The sequence below is a fragment of the Dysidea avara genome, chromosome 14 (genome assembly GCF_963678975.1).
Source record: "Dysidea avara chromosome 14, odDysAvar1.4, whole genome shotgun sequence".
Classification (NCBI taxonomy): domain Eukaryota; kingdom Metazoa; phylum Porifera; class Demospongiae; order Dictyoceratida; family Dysideidae; genus Dysidea; species Dysidea avara.
In genome coordinates, this window is record NC_089285.1 from 3,445,325 (window position 1) to 3,472,211 (window position 26,887).

Below are 26,887 nucleotides of genomic sequence, written 5' to 3' on the forward strand. Positions count from 1 at the left end.
TAAGTTATAGTATGCATGAACTGTATCAAATATGAAGCTCAGAATAGACAAAATTAGACAATAAGTATGATAATTATTGCAAAACACAATAAATAGTGCCTGTGTAATAATATTTCAAAGGCTAAAAATACATGCGATAACTGTATTGTGGGCACTTGATTAGGCAATATTGCATGATGATTTAATGAAATATTTCCCAACCTGAGTAGCACCAAACATAATTTTAAGAATCATCAAAGTAAAAAGTATAGTGATTGCCTACACCTAAAGGTATCCTAGTGGACATTTACTCCCTAACTCGGTCATGGGTATATATACTGAAGTAGGGATTTAATGTCCACTAGTATATATATATATATATCTTCAGGTGTAGGTGACCCTCCTTGTTTTACAACCTTTATTTCCATGATCTCTATAATTTCCTGATTTTTCACTTACATTTGTATAATTACCATAGTTACCATTGGTGAATAATGTTCAGGTCCAGTCACTGCTGGGTCAAAAGATCATGATGATAATGTTATTGATGAAGACAGAACATACATACTGGCTGGTTACACAATACCATGTGATGGGGTATAAATGCTTGGGAATTTTGTTATCAAGCACAAAGTGAATCATCAGTGACATTTTATCCTGGTCTTTGGAGCTTCACTGGGCAATTATTTGGTAATCATCATTATTCTCTCATCCAATCAAACAATGTCACATTCACACCTAATGGAACTGTCGTCATGTCAGATATTTAACCTGTCAGTAATGGAACAGATTGATGCACCAAAAGATTCTGTTTTGGGATTGTACTCTAACACAGGAAGAGCTCATGTAGCTTTGCTTGCAACTGACACTTTTCCTTTTCACATAAATACATATCAAGGCAGCGGTAATTTAGATGATGTTATAGGTAATGTGTTTAACGATGCCAACTACAACATTGCTATCAGGGTGCACATAGGTGAGTATACTAATTTGCTTCTGTGTTGCTTACATTATGTGGTTACATACATCTATAGTACTCTTGTTCTAGCTACACATCACTTCAGTGGTGTAAGTGTAGGAGCTAGTCTATAAAACACTAGTGATAGTATTGCCTCTCTAGATCAAAATACTCTAGGGGCGGATCTAGGATTCCCAAGGAGGGTGCTAACTTAAGCTATGGGGGCATTTATTTGAATTGGGGGCTAAGAAAAGTGGAAACTGGTTGATACAACTATAGTGACAGAGTGTGAAGAGCATACTTTATATCTAGGGAGTTTGGGGATACAAACTTTGCAAAGAGTTTTCAATTTATTTTCACCATATAAGGGCAATTACTGGAATTCCTGATTCATACTGTGTATCTCCTTGGAAAGTTTGGATTTAAGGTGATGCTGTATTGGAGTACTTTCAACATTTACAGTATAATGATAAAGAACAAACACAATGATATAGCAGAAGGGATAATTGGTAACACTTTTTTTGTTCTGGAGCTATTTTAAAAATTTAGAAAATGTGTGGGGCTTAGTAATAAAGTAACTTTGAGGGTGCAGCCCTCAGAAGCTCTACTAAGTCTGTTAAATTTTAAATTTTAGTATAATTTAGTTGCAATAGGAAGCATTTCAACCCAAGTGTCAAGTTTGTAGCTAGATACTCACTAGGCCACTACACATTACACCAAAAGAAGTTTTTTTTGACTTGCAAATAAGAATTGTGCATAAAAGTATATCTTTAAGCAATTGGTAGTCAGGATATTATGTGTGATTTAAAAGAGCTTTATAGTGATGGATGCTTTATTGGAGTAGTTGACTGCTTTATTAGAGTATTTCAATAGCAATTTAGCAAAGCAGTTTTAATGCTGAACTATAATTTTGACCCCCTCTTGTTAATTCTTACAGGAGATTAGCTCTTCACCTCTTGTTCTTTTCATTCCCATGCTTGCTTTAGATGCAGTTTCACCAGTAATGTAGCTCTCTAGCTAGTACACTAAAATTTTGGAGAGGGTGCTTCAGCACCAAATGCACCCCCCACCCCCATAAATCCACCCTTGACCCAAACCTTGCTTCATGTACAAAGGTTTCTTATTGTAACCTCAGCTCCTTGCCAGGTCCTGGATCAACCGCTATAAAATTTGTAGCTAAAATTAGTCAAAACTGTTGAGGGTTTGATGTTTTTGAGTGACGATAATAATATCATGATTTATCCCTCATATAGGTGGCTTTTTTATTAGCTATACATGTCATACTACATCAGAAGTAGTGTGGCATGATAGAAGCATATGCTTTATTAGTACATGGGCTTACTATATCTATGGGCCTCAAGGCTCCACTAGATTTCCTGGTGGATCCAGACATTTTAAAAGGGGGGTTCCACTCTGGAATTGCAACTTCAGCCTAGCTGTAAATCAAAGACTAAAAAAGAAGTCATCACCTACTGACAATAGCTGCCCCTCACCATAGCTACCCTCACCAACTATATTTCTTTATTTATAACTCCACATGTAACCTGCTACACTGCTCATCACCACCTGACAATAGCTGCCCCTCAACATAGATACCCTCACCAACTATATTTACAACTCCACATGTAGCCTGCTGCACTGCTACTCTTAAGAACACTATGACTGCTCTATTAGAATATCTCAAGTAAGAAAGGCTCTTTCAAAAGGGGGGTTCCATGGAACCCTTTGAACCTCCCCTGGATCCGCCCCTGTTGGAACTAGGCGTGGTGAGCCTGTGCATATTACTGGAATAGAATAAAGCAGCAGCCATTGCCATCAGCTCTTCTCAGAAAATATTTTATGCTCATAATTAGACTAATTACTTTTTACTGTCTATAATTACATTTTCCTTGCCTTATGTATAGTCGCATGTGACTGAGGACTTGTCATTATCACTTCAACAATGTTGGTGGTTTCAAAATATCCATATGACGTACACTGTATGTGACACGTTCTATATATCAACACAGGTACCAGTGTTGTAACCCCTTCACCTATAACTATGACAACAGCAACTACAGTTACTGGAATAATAATTGGGGAAAACAGCAGCTCAAGTACTACACTCAGTCCTTTTGTTACCGAAGCAGTCACCACAACTATGAGCAGTCCAAGTGTGCCTAGTGGTGCTGGAGCTGGTGATGGTGACTCCTCATCTAGTGTAGCTGGAGTCATTGCTGGTTGTGTTATGAGTATTCTGGTCTGTGTTGCAATCACATCAGTGATAATATTCGTATTGTGGTATTGGAAGAGGAGAAAGAAGTATGTTACACAAGGTGAATATATTCCAACAGCTACATACACATACGTAAATGAGTTCAGATTTGTATACATAGATGAGAGCTGAAAGCATCAGTGGTTAGTTAGGTAGTCAGTAGAAAATCAGTTAAATAAAAATCTATTTTATTTCAAACTCATTAGAAGCAAATTAGGTCACTTTGAATACACATTTGAGCTTCTAATCAATACTGCCAAATCATCATGAGAGAAAAAATGAGACTGGTTTTTAGGTGATGTTTTATAGCAGGAAAGTGTGGAACCTTTGTGATCCCTACTATACAGCGCTACTATACTGCATGATATGTACACACTTGCTCAATGTGTTTTGCAGTTCACTATCGTTCTCCACCCTCATCTGATAAAGTTGAAAATTCTAAAACATTCAGTAATCATCGATATTCTAGTGCACCTGAAACTGTAAAGGTACAATATGTAATTATTGAGTATGCAGTTTCTAATTTTATAATACTAGTACATTTGATACGTTTAAAAATAATATGGAATGTACGTGTGATGATTTAGCCGGCCGACTATGAAGCTCCTGAAAGTCACAGCTGTTACTCCAGTGTGGATTACATCTAGGGACCCGCCGATTTATGCTGGCATAATTATGAGCATAATAGGTCCCTGAAAGCATTGAGCATAATGCTAGCATAATAGGTAGAATATTTTGTAACAGTATGAGTTCTTGCTTATAAAAATAGCTATCACAGAAAGATCGATATACTCTAATAGAACAGTCAGTAACTCTAATAGAACAATCACATAGCTGACTGTTCTATTAGAGTATATCGATCTTTTCTGTGATATGCATTTTAACAAGTAAGTTTGTGCTTCAGCCACTATAATTTATCCATAAGCTGGAAATTATTAGCAGAGCATGAGAACTGAGGCATAAATAATTGGGCATAATTTGAGCATAATAGGTAAGTATTGAGCATAAATTTAAGCATAATAGGTAAATTTTTGAGCAGTGCAGCATAGCATATTAGGTAAAATTATGAGCATAATCGGCGGGTCCCTAATTATATCAATAATGGTGTTACTAAGAATAATAAAGCATTACCTTATGTGGAACTTGACAAGGAGCATTACATCAAAGATCATCCCAATGTGATCAGAGATGATTATGAGGAGCTTCTCCTACATGATATGTATCAGAACTCAATATATGAGGCACTGGGTGTACCAAATGAGTATGAAGTTTCTATATCAACTATTACTTATGATGATTCAGTGGGAGATATGTACAGTGAAACTTTACCTGATGGAGAACAGATTTATGTGAAGACCCAGGACACATAGCAGAACATATTTATGCATGGTTTGAAGAAAAAAAGTTTCACAAGTTAAAAAAGAATGAAATCAGGTTTGTATAAAATACACAGAGTAAAGCTGTCATCCTAAATTGTTACATAGAATTTCTTACAAACTTGGATCTGGTGAATTTGGTGTGGTCTGTGGGCTGATGGTTCTGCTAATCCTATACAAGTTGCAGTGAAGACACTTAACTCAAACTGTTTAGAACCAGACAGAGTGAAGTTTCTGAGGGAGGCAGCCATTATGGGTCAGTTTCAACACAACAATGTAGTACAGTTACATGGAGTAGTGACTGAAGAGAAGAGCATGATGATTGTATTGGAGTGTATGCCTAAGGGAGACCTCTGAGAGTTTCTGTTAGATATGAAACAGAAGTGAGTTTTAAACAGTATTGCATCCACTGGGTATTCAATACCAAACTCCACCAGAAGGTCGTAGTGAAGTTCCATAGGCGGTGGAGACGGGGGGGGGGGGGGATGCCCCCCCCCCCCCCCCCCCCCCCCACTTTTTGGGACACTGTTTGCAAGAAAAGATCGAGATACTCTAATAGAACGGTCGGGATCTGGATACTCTAATAGAGCAGTCACAGTATTCAGAGAAGCAGTGTAGCAAAGTCCTTAGCTACGTATGTGTAGTTATAAATAAGGAGATGTAATTGGTGGAGAGCAGCTATTGTCAGCTCGCTGTGACCTTTTTTTTTTTTTTTTTTTTTTGGTCTTCAACTTACAGCTGGCCTGGCCCCCTCACTCTTTGGCCTGCTCCACCGCCCCTGTAGTGAACTGAAACATGACTTACTAAGCTTCTGTAGACACATATCAGCTGGGTTGGCCTATCTATCCAGTAAACACCTTGTACACAGAGACCTTGCTGCTAGGAATGTACTAGTATCAAGTGATAGCATCTGTAAGGTGTGTTGTGAAGGAGAGATTATATTATACAGAACCTACATACAACTGTAAATCAGTAGATGTACCCAATCATGTTACTTGAGTGTTTATGTACTTGTGTTCTTTTAGATAGCTGATTTTGGTATGGCACGAGATGTGGCTGATGACATCTACTATGTCACTACTGGTGGAAAGATACCAGCTAAATGGACTGCTCTTGAGGTTCTGATGTTCAGTTATAGTCAGCATTCATTACATTACAATAATAATTTAGCAATTCTCTACAAGAGGTACTCAACACGAAGTGATGTTTGGAGTTTTGGATGTGTCATGTATGAAGTGTGGAGCCTGGGTCACAAGCCATTTGAAGAACTCACTGGAAGAGAGGTAACCACAATATAATATTATGCTAAATTTCTCCCTCGTGCAATATTCTTTTTTAGTATGTAAAAAAAATTACGACTGGACACAGACTGCCACCACCACCTGGTTGTCCCAGAGCTGTATATGAGCTGATGGTGCATTGTTGGTGAGACTATTAAGTGTGCAGTTCTAATTTGCTACTTATTTCAAACTGTATATACTGTGAAATGTATTGCATTAGTTAATATTGCAATAATTGTGTTGAGCTATTTTATTACAACACAAAACAGATTATGTAATAGACATTATATGTAATAGGCATCCAGACCCAAAACAACGTCCACTTTCTGGAATGATGTTGAAGACACTACAGAAACCTGATAAAACAATGCTGGTTACCTCTGAAGTAAAAACTTCTAATGAAGCTAACCAAACTTCAATGATGTTGGGAGCTCCACTTGCTGCTGGTCATCAACTCCATCTTGACCTTCAGCATAGTTACACCACTGACTGAATGACATCAAACTCAATTTTATGTTTTATTTTATTTTATTGTGTGTCTATATTTCCTATGCCTTCATGAAAAAGAATATGAAATACAGTTCTGTATGTACTGAAGATAACTATGTAGAGTTAAGGACAGTGTATAGTGCTAACCTTTAAAGGCATTCTGAATGAATGTTCAAGATTAGAAAGCAAGAAGAAATGTGCATGCAGCTAAGCATGGCTATTTGGTGGCTTACAGATTGTGCTTTGTTTAACACAGACATTGGAGGTGTTTCCAAGTATATACATTCAGCATAAATTATACTCTAATGAAACAAGCAATCATTCACTATTCATTACTTACTGTATACTAATATACGGCTGAAGGAAAACTTTTGATATGCAATTACAAATGCTTAGAAATATCACATTATGTGCGATGTAGAAAGTTAATTATTATTAGAACTTGCACGGCATTGTATTTTATACTAAGTAACAAGTATAGATATACATTGGGGTTGGATCTACACTAAAGAGGTACTAAATTATTGCAGTAGCATATGTATGCAATAGTAGATACACAACAGTTTTAGTTTAATACCTTTCAATTACCCTAGTTGTTATCAAAAGAAATCCTTTAATGTTAGCAGAACTTGGCTGAGAATGGAATCTCTGGAAGTAGGAGGATGACACTGTAGACTTGCTAACTTCTAATTTCTGCTACAGTGCTTAAATAGTGACATTCGCTACTTTCTTGTAGTGACCCTCATTATGTATACATACAGTGTAGTACATAGTGGGCATCACTACATGGAATGTATGATGGTCACAACAAAATTAGTAGTGATCATCGTTACGTTTAGTAGTGATCATCACTACGTTTAGTAGTGACAGTCACTAGGTTGGTTTTACTGTGTACGTTTAAACTTTCTCATATTCTAAAATTATGTAGAAGCATTTTAATCCAATTATGCCATGTTGGTAGATAAACTGAAAACATATTTTAAACTGAAAACATATTTATGTGGTTACAAGGAGCTGTATAATTGAATGCTTTGTTGAAAGCATCAATATGAGATCAGTTCATGAAATGGTCAACTTTGGTACGTGGGCATGTTTGGTGCATTTATTGGTAATGGTTAAATTCAGATTACACACCGGTCTGTTTTCCTTACATAGGAAGTATTTAACTAATGCATGTTCTACATGACATGTACACTTGAAAACAAAAAAGAAAAGGAAAGAAAAAGTCCTCAACAGAATAGTTGACCATTCTATTAGAGTATTTTGATTTAGCAGCCTCCATTGCTCATAAACTACTTATCTGTATGAAATTTGACTACTATGCTCATACTGGGTGGTTTCAACACAAGAGCAGATCTGGGGCTGAGAGTATGCTGAAAACTATCATGCTAAACATTAAGGTGTGGAATGGAGAGATGAAAAGAGCACCAGCCATCTTGAAAACTTTCTAATAATAAAGTTTTTCTGCAACTATATAAGTAGAAGTTTAATGCAGAGAAAATGATTCCAGTGAGATGTTGGATTGTGTGGTTCCTTAGGCACTGGATCAAGTTGCTAGACTTTTGACTCTCTTCCTTGCTCTCTGCTGTACTGGCTTTCAGCCTTCAGCAGGTCCCTAGTGGCATGGCCTCTTGCAGGGGCGGTGGAGCAGGCCAAAGAGTGAGGGGGCCAGACCAGCTGTAAGTTGAAAACAAAACAAAAATAAAATAAAATAAATTTAAATAGATAAATAAATAAATTTTAAAAAAAAAGAAAAAAAAAAAAAGGTCACAGCCTGCTGACAATAGCTGCTCTCCACCAAATATATCTCCTTATTTATAACTACACATACGTAGTTAAGTAATTTGCTACATTGCTTCTCTGAATACTGTGACTGCTCTATTAGAGTATCTAGATCCTGACTGTTCTATTAGAGTATCTCGATCTTTTCTTGCAAACAGTGTCCCAAAAAAGTGGGGGGCCATGGTCCCCCTGGCCCCCCCGGCCCCCCGTCTCCACCGCCTATGGCCTCTTGTATCATGTAACATGGGTACAGGTGTTAGGTAAGAGTTTGCTGAGATGTCACAAGGTGATTAGTAATCTTAAACATCATAAAAGCTTTCTGTTCTTCTCTACATTCAGCAAGGATAACCAGTTAAGGATTGTTACCATTTGTGCAATGCTGGCCGAAGAGAAGTTATTCATCACAAATCTTGCTGCTTGCAATTGTCTCTGACTTCTTTCTATCAAACTGATATCCTTTGTGTGCGTGTGTGGTGACATAATCTAATATAGGCTTTACCATCGCTTTGTAACAATTACTTTGAATTTCAAGTTACATTACAGAAAACTTTTGGCCCTGTTAGCCTTGTTGGTAATTTGCTTTATATGTTCAGACCAAGTGATTATCACATATCAGTAGCTACTTATAGCATGGGCAACTTCCTTAATTTCTTTGTTTTGAAATTTATATTGGTTTAGAATTGGATGCTTTTTGTTGGTTATTCTGAGAAACTAACACTTTTGTGGGTTACATACCATTTTCCATGCTTCAACTCATTTTCCGAGAGAATCCAGATCTCTCTGCAACTGTTGGCAATCCTGCTCTGTATGAATTATATAGAAGCATAAAGTAGCTAACACATTATCAGCATGTAGTTTAATATATCAAATCATTAATAAAGCACAGGAAGAGTAATTAAGGTGGGGAGGGGAGCAGTACCCTGCATAGGGTACACCGGAAGTTATACTGTAGAGGAATCACTCTGTTGACCCTCAACTAGCTACTACACGCTGGGATTTTTGCAAAACAAAAATGTTTTATCCAGTTTAGCAGTTTTGCTCAGATACCATTTTGTGGAACAAGTGCTGGTGGGATACTTTGTCAAATGCCTTACTAGAGAAAATGTCAGTCCGGCTGCTCATTTTTGTTTTAATCACATAGTGATTTAGTTTGCCATACATTAATCTCAATAGTAGGAATGCAATTCATCCCAAATCGCATGGCCTTGTTTCTGTAATTGCACTGTAACCGAGCCAATAAAATAGCAGAATAACAGAAGCCTTGTTATAAAGTGATATAATGAATAGCCAATCAAATAAGCTGACAATAGAAACCTTTTAAGTGCAACATGTGTAGACATTTTGAGTAGCCAATCAGAGTCATTGACGTGTGAAGCCTTTTAAGTACAACAACAAATGATGTAATACAAAGAAGGATGATGCAATCAACTGGTAAAAGTTAATGGCTGCATAGAACTGGATAGATGTGTACTACAAACCATGAAGGGTGGTCACTATGTGATTAGTAGGCAATCACACACATTTTCGTGCAATTATGGAATAATTGTATTCGTAGCAACCAAAATTGCACTCAAATGTGTGCGATTACCTATACAAATTCCCAGCGAAATCATTGACTGTTAGCAATAATTGGTGTACATGTGTCATGATAATCTTCTGCAAATTAAAAATGTAGCTATGCATTTAGCTATTAAATTTAGTTATTCCCGTACAGCTATCAAAAGCTGATTGTACTGGGTAGTACAATGCTACGGCAACAAAACTAAGCGCCCGAAGTTAATATTATATTTCGAAAACGTTGACGCGATCACGCGAGACAAGAAACGAGAGCTGAACAGGACTGAAGCAGCTGACTGACACATGAACTGAAGCAGTTGTCACGGACTTTAAACTACTGACCATCGTGTCATATGATCGAGTGAACTGATCGGCCGGTAAGTCTTCATCGTCCGTGTGTAGCTAGCTACTCGAACTATGTACTGTGTGTTACTAGTCTAGCTGCCTGAATTGGTACATTTTGTTATAAATATTAAAGCCTATTAAATGATAATAATAATAAGAAGAAGATTTTCAAACAGTAATCGACTCAGTCGTTTTAATAAACATGCCGGCCGGCGCTGCATTTGGTATACTGACAAAAGCCATCAAACCCGCACCACCTAGCTATTCACTCAACGTGTTAGCTATAATAGAATTTATGATTTCAGTTTCAGGTTATGTTACATTGTGCTTAGCTGAGTGTAGCGTTCGGTAAATAGAACCATGCAGTGATCGCATGACTTTATTATTATTATTATCAAATTGTTTAAAGGGATACACAAAAGGCATGTGCCTGTACAAGGTGATACCCTTACATACAATCTTTACAGTTACAAAAATACAATTACAAAAACAGAACAACATACACAATACAAGTACAGAATTAAACAATCACATTAAAATAAACTGTTTCAATCTAGATCTGAAATGTTTAACCTGGCTTCGTGACAAAATGTCCTCAGGAATAGTGTTCCACAAGAATGCCATGGATACAAAAAAACAATAACGGAAAGCATTGATAGTAGAAGAAAACACTTTTAAAGTTAGGGAGTGCGACCTTGTACACAGTGTTAGCGATTCCGGGAGAATTTTAAAATTAATATAAATAGTTTTTGTTTAGCATAGCCTTGTACAGTACTCCCTGAGAATCTCATAAACACTTAGTTTTTAAAAATCCGTCATAGGATGTCGGAGTTATAAGCAATTTTGTCCTTGAAAATAGGCAAAATTTTCTCCGTATCTTTCCATTAAAAATAGTCCCAAAAATGGCACAATTGAACAAATGCTTATAAGTGAGCTTTGCAACAATATTTTGAACTTCTGTTTTCTGTTATAAATACCTTAATACATGGACCAGAGTGTAATCTTACTTGTAAGACCCTTTGAATAAAGGTCACCTCCATAGAAAGCCACTAAATAGGTGATTGCATTTAGCATCTTGCAGATGGCAAAACAGCACACACATGGTGAAGTCCAACTACTCTGTACCAGTCATCTCCACTCAAAAATACAATGTGCATGCAAAGCAAGGAGTTGTGCTGTTGATTTATAGCTGCTTGTATGATTATTTTTCTCTTACTGTACAGCTCCTTGACAGCTACCAAAATGGTGCATCAAAGAGATGAGCTATTTGTGGTGCAAATTTGCTGACTTTAGCATAGTAATATTGAAACCTACATGGACAAAAATGCTCACCTTGGTGTAACTAACATTTGCTGGGTCGTTTCTTGCAAAGAGAACATAACATTGTGGTGGCTATATTGCAAAATAATCTTATAATTGGCATAAAACTCCACACAAACATATTTGTAGCAGGAAACTAACTGCACCATCGTATTCCTTGCCCCCAGAAACCCTAGAAACGATCTAATTGCTTGATCAATCACTCTTACGGCAGCGAATTGATTGTGCCAACTCTCCAATGGAAGATTCACGGAGAAAAATTTATGCTAAATTTACGGAATTCCGGAATTGCTAACAATGTATTGAACTCAAAGTAATCACTAAAATTTATTTCAGTCATGCAGCACTGAAAGTTCTTGATGAACTACTGCGGGTCACTAAATCAACCTGCAGACGGATTTTTTTACTTAGCAGCTGGTGTTTTGTCAAGAAAAATTTTCACAAAAGATTGCTGAGAATGGTAGGGGATCTGAAACTTTGATGGCTTTTATTCTGATTTACTGAGTGTAGTCAATTTTTTTGAGTATTGCTACTTGCCACACCCGGGCATTTGTATTGCCTTATCTGTGGCTGTGTGTGTCCAAGTACTCACTCACTTACTAGCACTATGTTATTCATGATAATGATGGTTTTCTCTCATAGTTACCCACAATGAATTGAAATAGTTTGGCTTTAGTTTCTGTATATAGTCACATATGACTAAGGACTACATCTATGTTGATAGTTATTACAAAAGCATGCGATGCCTTGCAAGCCTGCTGTTTATAGTTATCTATCAAAAGCCACAAAGTGAAGGAAGGAGGGTGATAGTTAGCTATCTCAGTGATGGATATTATTGACCCACTTGAGTGGTATTGGATTTCTGCAGTGTGTACACAGCTGACATACATAAATCTTTGAAATATAACACCATGTCAGTTCAAACATAAAAATATAATTCATATATAATATATCAACCAGAAACCTCTCAGTGTCATGCACCATTACTAACAGCTGTTGTAATAGACTATATGCACTGCCAAAAACCATGCACTTACCAGTACTTCAATAGATTCCTCTACCTGTATAGAATAGTAGCTGGAAAGAAGAGCCGAGTCTGTAGTGTTAGTGGTGAGTTATAACTAGAGCCGCATTTGCTACCCGTACTTTTGTATGGGTATGCGATAGTGAATAATTAGACCATGCATGCATATAGTCTATTGTTTATACATTTATGAGCCAACTGAATATAATACTTTGGTTATATTCTGAGACTATGTAGGCCATCATTTGCTACCACAAGCCTGTTTTTGAGGTGAGCTAGAGTTATGTGGTGTAGAAGTGAGGACAGTCCCTGCAATGTGTGATTCATCAGTAGGTTTAGGCCTATTTTATAGTTGTGAGTTGCCATAGAAGGCCTTCTAAGAGCTTATATTCACACTTTAACATTTGTTCTTTAGCAGGGAAGAAGAAACATGTCTTTGCTGCTAGTTTTGAAATGTTCTGCATGTGATCAATTACAGTATGTGGCAAGGTGGAAGAGATTATGAAGTTGCCATTTTTGGAAACCTGATGCATGATGGTTATAATTCCAGCAATTCACTAAACACACTGACAATATGAAGGAAAGGTTTTGGTGATTTCAAGGCCCCTAATGCATTCTGACTTGGATGGAACTCCCTTCTTTCCCCCTACAAAGCAATATTTGGTAATCAATTGCATCTTCCTCCAATAATGAAAAATGACTGCATGCCACTTATATGGAAGTGGCCAATGAGAAATTAGCAATCTAGCCTTTTGTGGCTATTGTCAAACTGAATAATTTCCATGCAGCTACAGTATGCATAATAGGTCATGGAGAAAGAAATTTTGAGAAGAGTGATGTTTTGTTTCAAATATGCAATCATTGCAAAACTATAAACAATATGTGGTGTTAGAATATTGTGAAAGAAAAACTGAAGGAGAACTGAGGTTTCTATTGCATCATTCCAAAATATATGTAGCTGCTAGTGCTAAAGTAGTTTTTGGTGTCCAGGGGTGTTGTCAAATTGATTGTTGGTTAATCAACCATAATGAACGTCTTTAGTCAGTAAGAAAATCCAGATATCCCCCCCCAAAGGTTTGTAATGAACGTCTTTAGTCAGTAAGAAAATCCAGATATCCCCCCCAAAGGTTTGCCTGCATGCATACCATTTTCTAAGTACATATATAAATTACAGTGCAATGAAGATAGCCATTGTAATTCATTGAGTGTCATATGACTAATATTGTTCACATCCATATATAGCCAGTAAGGATTATCCACTGTTAGGGTGTTTTGTACAGGTGGTAAATGTTTACTACTACCATTAATATGAATGTGATCATAACAATCTCCATCATGGCTGGACTACTGAACATGGTGTCAGGTAAGTACAGTGTGATCAGTTTATGTTACTCATCATTATTGTGGTGTAACATAATAGGTATAAGGTGATATTTTATAGTTGGTATTAGTTTTCATCATTCATCCCCCAATTACAGGAAAAGTGATGTATTCTGTATAGTTACTTTTATTTTCAATTGCTGCAACAGTACATGAAGTTGTTTGAAATTAAGTTATATAATAGGTTATGGATAGTGCTGTGTGCTCAAAGGATGTGTCATTTATAAGCCTATTAGTAGTTGTTTAACTTGCTTTGATTCATTGCACACATGTTTTATTGTGGTGTAACACAATAGATAAGATTTATACGGTGTTGGTATTAGTTTTCATTACTTATCCCCCCTTTCTTCAGGAAAAGTGATGTAATTGTTATACTGCATGTGTGGAAGATTTTAAGATTCCAACTTGCTGTGCATATTAAGTGTTTGTTTGAGTTGAGTATGACAAAAACATTGTGTTGATGAGTTTTGACCATGCATGCTTTCAAGTTCTCAAAAAGGTGGTTAACAGTGCTAGATTTCAATTTTAAATGTTGAAATGCTGCACACTACAGACCCGTACTTCTTATAATACATGTAATCACACACAGTAGTGTGTCGTGCGGCCAAAAAAGCTGGCACACCACACTGTGAGTATATTCACAAAAGAAACAAAATGCATTTTTAATGCTGCATATATAGCCCCGTACTCCCTTCTTGAATTGGAATCATTTTGTACTGCAAATGCCCTTCACCTTCAGCACCCCACATACCAAATTAATATGAGCAAGATTGAACACAATCATGCCTTAAAATTCGGCTTTGTTTCCTTCGTTTAGGGTGCTCAGGGGGCTTAAATTATTCTTTTTGCACACTTTACTAAAACCATTGTAAAATGCAAAAGCAAAGCTTGATTTCCTTGAGCTTTGGTACACTGTAAGAACACATTCCAGCACAATCATGTACCAAGTTTGGTTCAAATGTGTACAGTCATAGAGCTATGGAAAATTAATTGCAATAAAAAAGGCTAACTTGTTGTCACTTTTACAGGGTAACCCGCTTATGAAAATACCTAAAAATCAGTATGCGTCATAGCTTAAACCTTTTGTGGTTTAAAAGAATGACAGCTATAGAGTTACAAGGCAAAACCAAACAACTGAAAATTGCTTGGTCAAAATACTCTAATAGAACAGTCACCGCAGAGTAAAAAGGTGCATGAAGAATGTTGAAAAAACTTCATAGTGTTGGAACCAGGGACCTCCATACTGAACACTCAAATCCTTAACCATTCAGCCGCTACCATCATGGCTATTCACCTCACTTAATTTTTACTTTATAAATTAAAATTCTAGCTAAATCTATTCAATAGTAGCTAAAGGTTTGTAATCTCATAGATCTACCAATGGAAAATCTAGATTGACATAGAACATTCTATGTGTGTTCTATATTAGAAATCCTCGAAAAATGTGTATTCTGTTAGAGTGTTACAAAAGTAATCAAATAAACTCTGCAATACAAAACCATTGTAGTTTATTCAAAGCTGAAATTATAGCCATTCGGCAGGGTAGCATAATTATAGCTACTATTAAGACCTACTCTGATGCCAATCGTCATCATCATATCATCAAAATAAGTGCTATGCTAGTAAAACTTGTAACAACAGGCTAGAAATCGTATATTCTTGCATTAAAAGTGCAGGATTTGCTTTGTTAAAATTGAGCAACTGCAGCTTATCACATTTTGCATGAAAATTTGAGATACTCTAATAGAACAGTCACTGCTAAACCCTATTAGACAAATAGTACAATCATGCATACCTAACTTGGTATAAAACACTATTGAAGATAAATACAGGCACTATAATACACTTTTATATAGCCATGAACAAGCAAACACAAAATTATAGAGCATTAACATAGATCCTTTGGCTTTGGTATCAGATCAGTAGGTATTTTTCTGTATTGGTAGAACACTAAATTGTCTTATATCATCTTCATTGCATCTGTAGATAAGAAGAACAATGATTTGTGTAAAAACAAACCTCAAAACCAGTTTATGGTTGGTTTTTGGGGTAAATACGAAAGAAGTGAAATCTATTCAAGCTATATAAATAGGTGCAACCTTCAAAAAGCCTGGGTGAAAAAAGTTGTGAAGTCAAAGGTGGCAGCCATTTCCAATGATGTTAATGATAATAAACTTTAATAATGCACAGCCATTATTAAAATTTACAAGTATTAGGAAATTTAAGTTCAATTAGGGATCATAGAAAAAAAAAAGTAGGGAAACAAGGGCAGTTGCCTACACCTGCAAATATACTAATGGACATTTAATTCCTATTTCAGTCTATACCCATGACTGAATTAAATGTCCACTTGTATATCTACAGGTGTAGGTGACCTCCCTTGTTTCCCTACTTTTTTTCTATGATCCCTAATCAAACATAAAATTCCTAAGTTTTCTTTTACTTATTTGTTTACTTTTTGGTAACATTTTTATGACTGGTGAACCTGAGCATACTGCGTCAAAAGAAATGAGAGTGCCAGAGTTAATGTTTTGTCTGAATCACCCAGCTATCAATTACTGACTCAAAAGTAAAGTGGCCATTGTGCTTCACTTTCAGCTATGCTCAACTCATTTCACAGTGTTACAAATGAAGAACAGTAGTAGAAGTGCCTCTGCAGTCACCATGGAAAATATGAATGATTCTAGTTTACAAATGTAGGGAAACCATTGCACAAGCTACTGTGAATCAACACCTTTGGCTGTCAGCAAAAAGAAATGGGACACAAAGGAGGACAAAGGTAAGTCTATGATACGTACATTGTATGAACTGCAGTATGCTACATCTCAAGATGAAGCAACGTCGAGCAGTGAAAAATCAAGCCCATATCCTCAGCCACTACTGAGTTACATTTGTCTAAAGGCATTAGTCAGTCAGTCAGTCAGTCAGTCTGTCAATCATTCAGTCAGTTAAACAGTAGAAAATTCGATTAATTTTTTTTAAAAATTTGTAGCAACATTTTAGAAGCATTTCAGGTTGTACTGAAGGTACTTTGGGCTTGGTTGTACCTAAACAATACTGCCAAAGCACCATGAAGGTGTTGTGAGGCTAGTTTTGGGGTGATATTTTAAGCCCAAACCTTCATAATCCCTAATATACAGTACTACTGTATTTCATGGTCACCATCTTTGATTTCACAACTTTTCACCCTAGATTTTTGAAGGCCACACCCTTTTTATACAGCTTGACCATGTTTGCGTGGTTATAATGTACATAAGCCAATGGTTTAGGTGTTTTTGTCAATTAAGTATATCAAGGGCCTACATAATTTGCCTGATATGTACACCTAAGCAAGATCTGCTGGCCTGAGGGTGACGGTGTACATATCAGGCAACTCACAATGTGATACAACTGATATGTACCCCCACAGTGGACGACCATGCAATCATCCAAGCTAACATGGGTTCAACCTTGTATAGCATATTGTGTGAATAGTGCAACCTTCAAAATACATAATCTGCTATCGACCATATACCCACACATATAATAAATAGTGACTTATAACTATATTTCTCAGATTGTACATAGATACAGTAAAGCTATGGTATTTAGAAATGGTAGCGTGCCAGGGATATAATTTTTGTACACACTAGTTGTAGCATGTAAAAGATTATCATAATTCATTCATACACTGTAGTAAGTAGTGGCATGGGGTCTAAGAACTGTAAAGATGCTGTCACTGTTGGTTCAACGAATGATGATGAAAATATTGTTGATGAAGACACAACATACATACTAACTGATAAAGACTATAAAGTAGGCTGTACAGGAGTTGTCATTGCTTGGGAGTTCTGCTATCAAGTACAAAATGTATCAAAACTGACATTTTATCCTGGAATTTGGGAGGAAAATAAGAAGACGTATTTACTAGTTCAGTCAAGCATAGTCACATTTACTCCTACTGATAGCATGTCTCCATGTCAAATGTTTACCGTGCCTGAAACAGATCGATTTCAAGCACCAAAGGATTCATTTGTGGGGTTGTATTCTAATATGGGATTGACAAGACCACTATTACTTGCTGACAATGATAATGGTAAAACTTATCAAGTGAGTGGTAATCGAAGTACGATTGATACTAAAAAACTCAAACTTAAAGGAGAAAAGTTTAACATTGCTATAAGAGCACATATTATGGGTGAGTGTTATAACTACCTACATTAGTGCATTATTAACATATTCAGTGTTCTACAATTAATAAATGTACAGTTAAAATCATTATTTTAATAATGAACTAGAGACTGGTGATACTAGAAGAAGAGGTTCCATGCTATCATTTAATATGTACTAGATTCTCATTGTGGACTGGATATCTGTTTCATCACTAGTACCTATTTTGTGCCACCTGTAAGGAACAATTAGGCTGCATAACAGCAAAACAAAGTGCTTGAACACCTTGTGATAAGTGCCCATAGGCTGTCTATTAAAAGTTCACTACTGGCATTATTGGACCTTTTAAATCCATCTGTATTTTAGTTGCTCTAAACTAAAAATTTGTCACTGCAATACAATGAACTTGTATAACATTATCAAGTTTAGTTATTGGATCCTCATGTATGGCAACAATTGCTTGCTCACTTCAGTACTATAAATCCATTTTGGTCATTTTTTTTTGTTGCCTGCAGCTAGTTTCCATTCATTCATTCACTACAGTATTTATTGTCATGCTGCTGACTTACTGCCTACTGTAGCTACTAGTTATTGACATACATTATAAGTTTATAGCTACAGTCACAATTAAAGTAGTGATTACATTTTCAACAGGACATATGATACTGTGTCGTGTGGCCAAGTACAGTTAGTATGGACATGTAACAAACAAGTGTGTATTTTATAGAAACCAAGAAACTGCTGTTTTCAGTTCAATAGTGAATTAACTAGTTTTGTTATGGAACTTCCTCAGAGTAGGGCACAGCCTATATTAATTTGACTTGAATCTGTCCAGCCGTCACTGAGATATGTGCCTTCAAATTTCATCTTATTTTCTTCATATTTTCTTCTTAATCTTCTTATGTATTCTTAATTGTTTACTTATTGCATACTTTGCAATAACTTACTTGCACATTGATTTCTTTGAATTTGGAGGACAGTATGAGCATAATACAGCACATTTACAGTACAATTTTAGTATAGATTAAATTAAGAACAAGGAAGTTATGTGCAATTACAGAAGTGATTTGTTGTCATGCCTACAGGGTAATCCGCATGATGGGATAACTTGAAAAATAGTCTCGTACAGGAAGTAGCTATCATAGTGTAGGCCTTTTGTGGTTTGAAAGTACTGAGATTATTAACTGAGGAGATATAATGCATAAACCAAACATAAAGTTCGATTGAGATGCTCTAATAGAACAGTCACCAATAAGTAAAAAATGTGCACAAAAACATCAGAAACTTTTCTTCAGGGCTCGAACCTGGGACCTCCACATCTACTTGCCAAAATCCTTCACCACTCCACCTCTGCTGTCAGCTACTCACTTCATTTAATTTCTACCTTATAAATGAAAGTTCTAATTTAGCACACTAGAATAAAAGTTTCAGATCTATCAGTGGAAATCCTAGAACATTCTTTGTGTGTTGTATTAGAAGTGTCCAGAGAATATATGTGTGTTCTATTATGATACTACTACAAAACAAATTACAATAAAGACACAGATGCAGTATAGCGTGTTATGCAGCCAAGTATGGTCGGTGCAGGCACACGACAGACAAGTGTGTATTTTAAAGCTTGTTGTACAGAACCTAGACAATTCCATTTTCACGTATCTGTAGCTTTATAGTTCCTGAATGGCAATTAACCATTTTATTGTGGAAACGTTCTCAGGGTAGGGCATGTCCTATTCCAAATTTGAGTTGAATCCGCCCAGCTATCACTGAGATACATGCCTTCATTTTCAATCAAGTCACCATGTAGAGAGTCAATTCAACTACAAACAAGTCACCCTGTAGAGCATTCAGCCTTGTAAAGTCACCCTGTAGATCTTGTTACAGATGGTTCAGCTATACATAACATCCTGTACAGGATTCAGTTGTGTAGCAAGTCACCCTAATAGCTACATGATAATCAGTTTCAAATTTAAAATAAATACATAGATTCACACAAATAAATAGTAATCTTCAACAATTGCTGTAGTAAAGAAAGACAAGTTGAAAGAAAGCCTCAAAGATAGGTTGGCCTTTGGGGCTTATAATTACAAAATAAGTGATATCCTTACCAAAACAACCAAGCTATGAAAAAAGGATGCAGCCTTCCAAAAGGGTGAAAAAAATTGTGAAATCAGAGGTGGTAGCCAGAAAATGGTTGCAATGATGTTAAAGCCAATCACACCATCATCATTAAAAATGATTGGTGTTAGTATCATTGCAATCATTTCTTGGCTGCCACCTTTGATTTCACAACTTTTTTCACCCTTTTGGAAGGCTGCATCCTTTTTTCACAGCTTGGCTGTTCTGATAAAGATTGTAAAATACATTAGTAGTGTACATGGGTATATCCATGACCAAAATATGTGAATCTCGAATTAAATAAATAAATAAATAATATTATGAATTATTACTATATAGCAAGTACTAGTAATAGTAGACAGTGTGGTGCTGGATCACTGGATTATGATGACAATGTTATTGAGGAAAATAGCACATACATACTAACTGATAATGAGTATAAAGTAGAATGTGAAGGAATCGTGAATTCCTGGGAGTTCTGTTAACAAGCACAAGGGGAATCACCTGTGACATTTTATCCTGGTGTTTGGGAATTGTTATGTGATCGTAGAGGCTCAAGAGAGTATTCACTTATCCAATCAAACACAGTCACGTTTCCTCCTCGTGAAAATATATTTTCATGTCAGGTATTCAACTTATCACAATCAGAACAGTTTCCAGTACCTCTAATTTCTGTAGTAACTAAAGCAAGAAATGAAAGAATAGGTTGTCTTTAATATCATAACCATATATCCTAGCACTTGTATCTATCCTACAGTTGACGTCTCCTGGTTAGAGGTTGGCATCTCTGAGCCCATATATGGAAGCTGTCCATATTGTGGGTTTATATCATACAAGTTGGTACAACTTTAAAACTTGTATTTATACACATCACACAGAAAATGCTATTAACCATGTTTACTATGGTAAATAAACAAAGCAATTGACTCGCCCACATTTTAACATGTACATATCACAATTATTTAAGTGTATGTGTAGATCCACTAAATTGCAATCATTTGTGTGGAAGTTTGTAGTATTTGGACACATAAAACTGTAACATGGTGTTTGACGTATAAAATTTATATTACATCAGAGAACTCATCATAATTATGCTGTTACACACACCTTTGTATACCGGTAGCTAATAGGTTTCTCATTCATTTAGGTACTGCTGTTGTAACCTTTCCACCTATCACTATGTTGACAACTTCTTCTACTATCACTATTACTGCTACTACTACTGGAGTGGTTGTGACAAACAGTGGTACAACAATATCCACTGCCAATATTACTTGTACCAATACTGTATTAGGAGATATGTCAATCACAAGCTCAACAATGTCTACTGCTATAGTAACTGCTTTATCTGGTTCTCAAAGTACACCACAGTCAAGTGTAGTAGATGATCAATCTTTTACTGCACCATCTTCTGCCTCTGTTACTGCTGCTGTTGTTCCATCAACTACTTCTCATTCAGAAACTCCAGTCACAGACAGTAGTGATGTTAGTTCCACATCCATTATCTCTACCAGTATGTTATCCTCCACCACTAGTGGGATGGGATCATCACTAGTGTCATCTAGTATTACATCAGATGTCATTACAGCAAGTACCCTTACCACCAGTACACCTACTCTTATCAACAGTGACACAGCTACTACCATTCCTAGTGCAATCAGTGGTGTAGGAACTGGCAATGGTGGCTCATCTTCATCTGGTGGAGCCGGAGTGATTGCTGGTGTAGTTGTTGGTATTCTTATCTGTATTATTGTCATATTGCTGATAATACTTGGTACATTGTGGTATTATAAAAGGGGAAGAAAGAGAATGGGCAACGCTCCACAAGGTAGGGATAGTTGTGATGGTCCTGTGTTGGTTGAACATATGTATCAACAGTTTGCAGATTCTTACATGCATGAGGTTTAATTAAGATAGTGGATCAATTCCAAAATCTTCCTGTGAATATACTTAAATGACTTTTGAAAATTACAAAGTCTCTATGCATATCTTCCAAGCATGCTGATTTGGTAAGACGAAAACTTAGAATGATTGAAATATCTTTTAGCAGTCCAACTGTTTTACCATATTTTTCTACTCAATGGTGCATTTGTTTAACCATTTAATCATCATATGTAAAGCTGTATATTGACCACATGTATATGCCAAAGGCTCACCTCACTATCACCCATCATCATCACCTGACAAACTGGTAAAAAGCAAAGCATCTACTGATCATGAATATTCTAGACCAGGAGCAGGTGAATCTGTTACTATTAAGGTAAGGTAATTGTCCCATGTCATGTTCAAACTATAACTTAGAAATTTGATAGAAATAAAAAAAATGAAACAAGCAAGGTTTATCTACACCTGCAGCTATTATATGCTGTATATGTACTACTGTATAATGCATGGAACTAAGCTGAAAATGAGCAGGCAAATGATGACTCATGTTTATTCCTCTGGGAAGTAGGAGATACTCTAATAGAGCAGTCAAATATATTCTAATGATTATAAACTAATGTGAGAAGGGTCTATAAAATTTGTTGATAGTCAATTATTATATATACCTCCATTATAATGTACTTATTTATAGCTATGTATGTTGAATTTTGAAATGTTCAAGGTTTCTCAGTAGCTGGGCCTATATCAGTAACTAATGCATGCTTCTAATGGAAACACTCTTTCAAAATCCTGGCCTCTCCAGCCTTTCATTTAATGATCACGTGGCAAAACCTACTCTTTCACACAAACCATTATATTAGCAAGTAATACTGAATCATTGGTATGTGACCTGATTTTGGAAAATCAGTCTTAATGTCACGTGTGAAATACATAGAAATATACACTTATATGTGTAACCACTGAAGTACTTATGCACCTGTTAAAATATTTCACAGAATTTCTTGTAATTCAGGGTACTGACTACTGATCTAATCACTGAGTAGAAATTTGTGATATTTTTTTGATCATAAATATTGCAGTTGTAAAATGTGACATTAATGCTGATTTTCTAAAATCTGGTCACATATTCAGTTTGTCTGTGTATACAGCATATTAATCATACAATATGGTAGTACTGTATAGTAGGGATCAGAGGTACCTCTAGCACTGCTCTCTGTTTTTAATACTGTGTAATGGGTAGAACATACCTGAAAATAAAGTGGAATAGCTGTTCCCTTCCCAGTATAATTGAATCATAGTCAGAGCAAGCATTTAATTGCTATTTCCATAGTGACTAGATCGATTGCAGAGGTGCTTGGTTCATATAGTTGGTTTTCATTCACCTGAGCCCTCATTTCTTTTGATATGGGCAAGAACAAGTGAGTTATGAAGCTTTAAATATAACCCATACATGTAGTTTGGATGATTCAGATGTGCAAACATGTTTACAACATGAAAACATGCTTGTTCCAGTACAAAACCATTGGGATTGAACACATGTTCACCTCTTTGATATTACTATATTTGGGGAAGGGGGTAAAGGTAACGATAGTGGACACTTAATTCCTACTTCAGAGTGTACAGTACTGCTCAAATGTAATGTCGTCTCATGAGAGTGCGAGCAATAAATTACGAGCTAATTAAAGGGCATGGTACCTGTTTCACTTATGAGTACTCATCCAATTTTGTTTGGTATGAATACTTGCAAGCAAAATGGGTGCCACACTCATCTTGCACTTGCGCAAGACAACATTACATTTAAGTGGTACTGCATATAGCCATGACTGAATTAAGGATAAATGCCCATTAGTATAACTGCATGGGCACATGACCTCCCTTGTTTCATTGCTTATGATCCTTACTCAAATGTAAAATTTTCCCATGCACTTGTTTGTTTACTTTTTTGTAGCATCATTTATGTATGTACTCACTGCATGTTGTTGCTATTCACTACTTCTAATTTTACTGCCAAACTAAATAGTGTGTTCAGTCCCTGCTACACTAAACTTCAAGCAAGAGTTTCCCTGATACCCTCTTTTTACACTCCTGGACAGGTTATTCAATCACAAGGTTGAAAGTTCAAAGCCTAAACTTTCATACAGTATACCACTATGTATGTTTCTCCCATGATTCATAGTATTGGAATGCATGCATAGCATATGTATATTTTGGTCCATTAATGCACATGTGCAATTTATAAATTTCCCCAAGTGTGCCATATATAATTCCCTAGTGTAGTTCTGTGGTGGTTAAGCCTGCCTGGGCCAGTCACTAATGGACCAAACTTTCTGTCCTCTTAAGAAGCATTGAATTAGTATTTGAACTTCAAGGATTTAAAAGTTAATTCCTGGTCTTAAGATAGGTCTCTTTCTTTAACTTTACATACTTGTAAATGTAACTGCCAGTGCCATTCAAATTAGTTAACTTTTAAGTACTATTGACTTTGTTGTAGGATGCTGCCTATGAAGCTATTGACAATCACAATTATTACTCCAGTGTGGATTACACTACAAGCAATGGTGTTGGAGGGAATAGTGAAGTATATATACCTTATCTGGATCCAGTTCAGACTATAAAAGGTCAGCCTAAGGTCACAAGCAGTGACTACCAAAGTAGTGACTACCAGAAGTTACCATCCCTTGAAGCAAGCACATACAGTAATCCAAACTATGAGAAACAAGCTGTGCCATATGAGTATGAGACTTCTACACTGAATTTCAATAGTGGCTTAGAGGATGAAGAAGTGTATGCTGAGGCCTTACCTGAAGGGGAAAAGATTTATGAGGACCCAGGACATATAGAGGAACATATCTATGCCTGGTTTGAAGAGAGAAAGTTTAGAAAACTAAAAAAGGATAACATCAAGTTTGTCATAATTATAAAATTTAGTACTGCTCGTTTAATTGTGATACTGCAGAACACTTCACAAACTTGGGTCTGGTGAATTTGGTGTGGTCAATTTGGGATTGTGGACAGATGGTTCTACTGATCCTAAGCAAGTTGCAGTGAAGACACTCAACTCAAACTGTTTAGAGTCAGACAGAGTGAAGTTTCTGAGGGAGGCAGCCATTATGGGTCAGTTTCAACACAACAATGTAGTACAGTTACATGGAGTAGTGACTGAAGAGGAGAACATGATGATTGTATTGGAGTATATGCCTAAGGGAGACCTCCGAGAATTTTTGTTAGATATGAAACAGAAGTGAGTTTTACCATTGTTTATACCATACGTATTATATGGATGTTACAAAGCAGGACATCACCAGAGGTACATGATAACATGAAACATGACTTGTTGGGTTTCTGCAGACAGATATCAGCTGGACTGAACTATCTTTCCAGCAAACACTTCATACACAGAGACCTTGCTGCTAGGAATGTACTAGTATCAAGTGATGATGTGTGTAAGGTAAGTTACTCACTATCAAACCACAGACCGTGTAGTCTCCAGAGAAATACAACACCTCATACTCATGCATCTGGATTAAAATTAATGGCTAACTAATTATTAAAAATTTGAAACTTGATAATAATATTATATTAATGTATTATTGTTTTAAAGAACACAGATCATCAGTATGATAACAAACACTCAAATCATACACATTCCTATTAAGCCATTTATTGTGTATACATATTCCTTTAGATAGCTGATTTTGGTATGGCACGAGATGTGGCTGATGACATCTACTATGTCACTACTGGTGGAAAGATACCAGTCAAGTGGACTGCTCTTGAGGTTCTGATGTTGACTTTATACTGAGTATTTTCTAAATTTCCTAATAATTAGGCAATTCTCTACAAGAAATACTCAACACGAAGTGATGTTTGGAGTTTTGGTTGTGTGATGTACGAAGTGTGGAGCCTCGGTCACAAGCCATTTGAAAAACTTTCCCTTAGACAGGTAACTAAAAGTATTTATATTATTCACCAAATATATATTATATTCTTAATATTTAGTATGTGGAAAAGATTACAGCTGGACACAGACTGCCACCACCACCAGGTTGTCCCAGAGCTGTATATGAAGTGATGATACAATGTTGGTGAGACTGTCAGTATAGAATTACAGTAAATCAACTTCTCTAAAAGAGATTTTGTCCTAAAGTATTATTGCTTTATGATACATGTATACTTATACTTAATGCACTACAGAAGTATTAATATAAAGGAGTTGGACATAAACTACTTGTAGAGCACACTGTGAGCATCTTCATCCTCTTCAATGCATTCCCCATGTACTTGACATCACAGACAAGCGGAGAGCTCTAACCTGCATACTGCTTGCAAAGCATCATGGCTTCTCAAAATATTTATTGTACAACTTCTGATTACAACCTCACAGGGTATAGGTGACAGCTTCAAAACAAAATATTGCCTCTAGATAGTGAACATTCTTATTTTATTGAATAAAATTTACTAGCAATTCATACAGTTCTTTTTTGTATATGCCATTATCACTATAGGCATCCAGACCCAAAACAACGTCCACTTTCTGGTATGATATTGAAGACACTACAGAAACCTGATGGAACACTGCTGGCTACCTCTGAAGTGACCACTTCTAATGGAGCAAATCAAACTTCAATGACATTAGGAGCTCCACTTGCTGCTGGTCATCAACTCCATCTTGACCTTCAACATAGTTACACCACTGACTGAATGTCCCTTCAAGTTCATTATTATTGCACATTATGTTTGTACTTTTTATAACTACATATTCCAATTTTTTGCTGACACTGAAATTTGTATGTATACAGATGTTGCTTATATAAGTTATTACATCCACTACTGATAATTATTGCCAGGTAACCATTTTCTACTTGTGTATATTATCCTTATACATGATAATACCTTATTGTTAACATAAAATGCAACTATATGTACTGCCTCAGCTGTCATAGAAGTTGGTATTTATTTTCTATGCATGTGTATATCAATGGTGTATACCAATTC

General features: G+C 36.2%; 2 protein-coding genes and 1 long non-coding RNA gene across 6 annotated transcripts; all 3 read left to right on the top strand.

Annotated features, from left to right (window-relative positions):
* The first annotated feature begins 439 nt into the window (after positions 1-439).
* LOC136243959 (uncharacterized) lies at positions 440-3,323 on the top strand. Its single transcript, XM_066035498.1, has 3 exons — positions 440-955; positions 2,947-3,252; positions 3,313-3,323. The coding sequence occupies exons 1-3, from the start codon at positions 703-705 to the stop codon at positions 3,321-3,323; spliced, it is 570 nt and encodes a 189-aa protein (XP_065891570.1). The 5' UTR covers positions 440-702.
* Positions 3,324-4,286: 963 nt separating this feature from the next.
* LOC136244185 (uncharacterized) lies at positions 4,287-6,251 on the top strand. Its single transcript, XR_010695072.1, has 5 exons — positions 4,287-4,625; positions 4,676-4,950; positions 5,593-5,850; positions 5,907-5,992; positions 6,145-6,251. It is a non-coding gene; the product is annotated as an uncharacterized lncRNA (long non-coding RNA).
* A 3,669-nt stretch (positions 6,252-9,920) lies between these two features.
* Positions 9,921-26,813, top strand: LOC136244183 (ephrin type-B receptor 1-A-like). 4 transcript variants are annotated; one of them, XM_066035719.1, is made up of 12 exons: positions 9,921-10,052; positions 13,631-13,727; positions 17,421-17,921; positions 21,156-21,836; positions 22,159-22,268; positions 24,384-24,796; positions 24,849-25,133; positions 25,184-25,340; positions 25,578-25,670; positions 25,722-25,835; positions 25,892-25,977; positions 26,398-26,813. In XM_066035719.1, the coding sequence occupies exons 2-12, from the start codon at positions 13,652-13,654 to the stop codon at positions 26,591-26,593; spliced, it is 2,712 nt and encodes a 903-aa protein (XP_065891791.1). In that variant the 5' UTR covers positions 9,921-10,052; positions 13,631-13,651; the 3' UTR covers positions 26,594-26,813. The 4 variants fall into 4 exon arrangements, with proteins under 4 accessions (XP_065891791.1, XP_065891789.1, XP_065891792.1 ...); XM_066035717.1 differs by having other exon boundaries at positions 13,645-13,727; XM_066035720.1 differs by having other exon boundaries at positions 13,645-13,727; positions 25,187-25,340; positions 26,398-26,811.
* Positions 26,814-26,887: the final 74 nt, after the last annotated feature.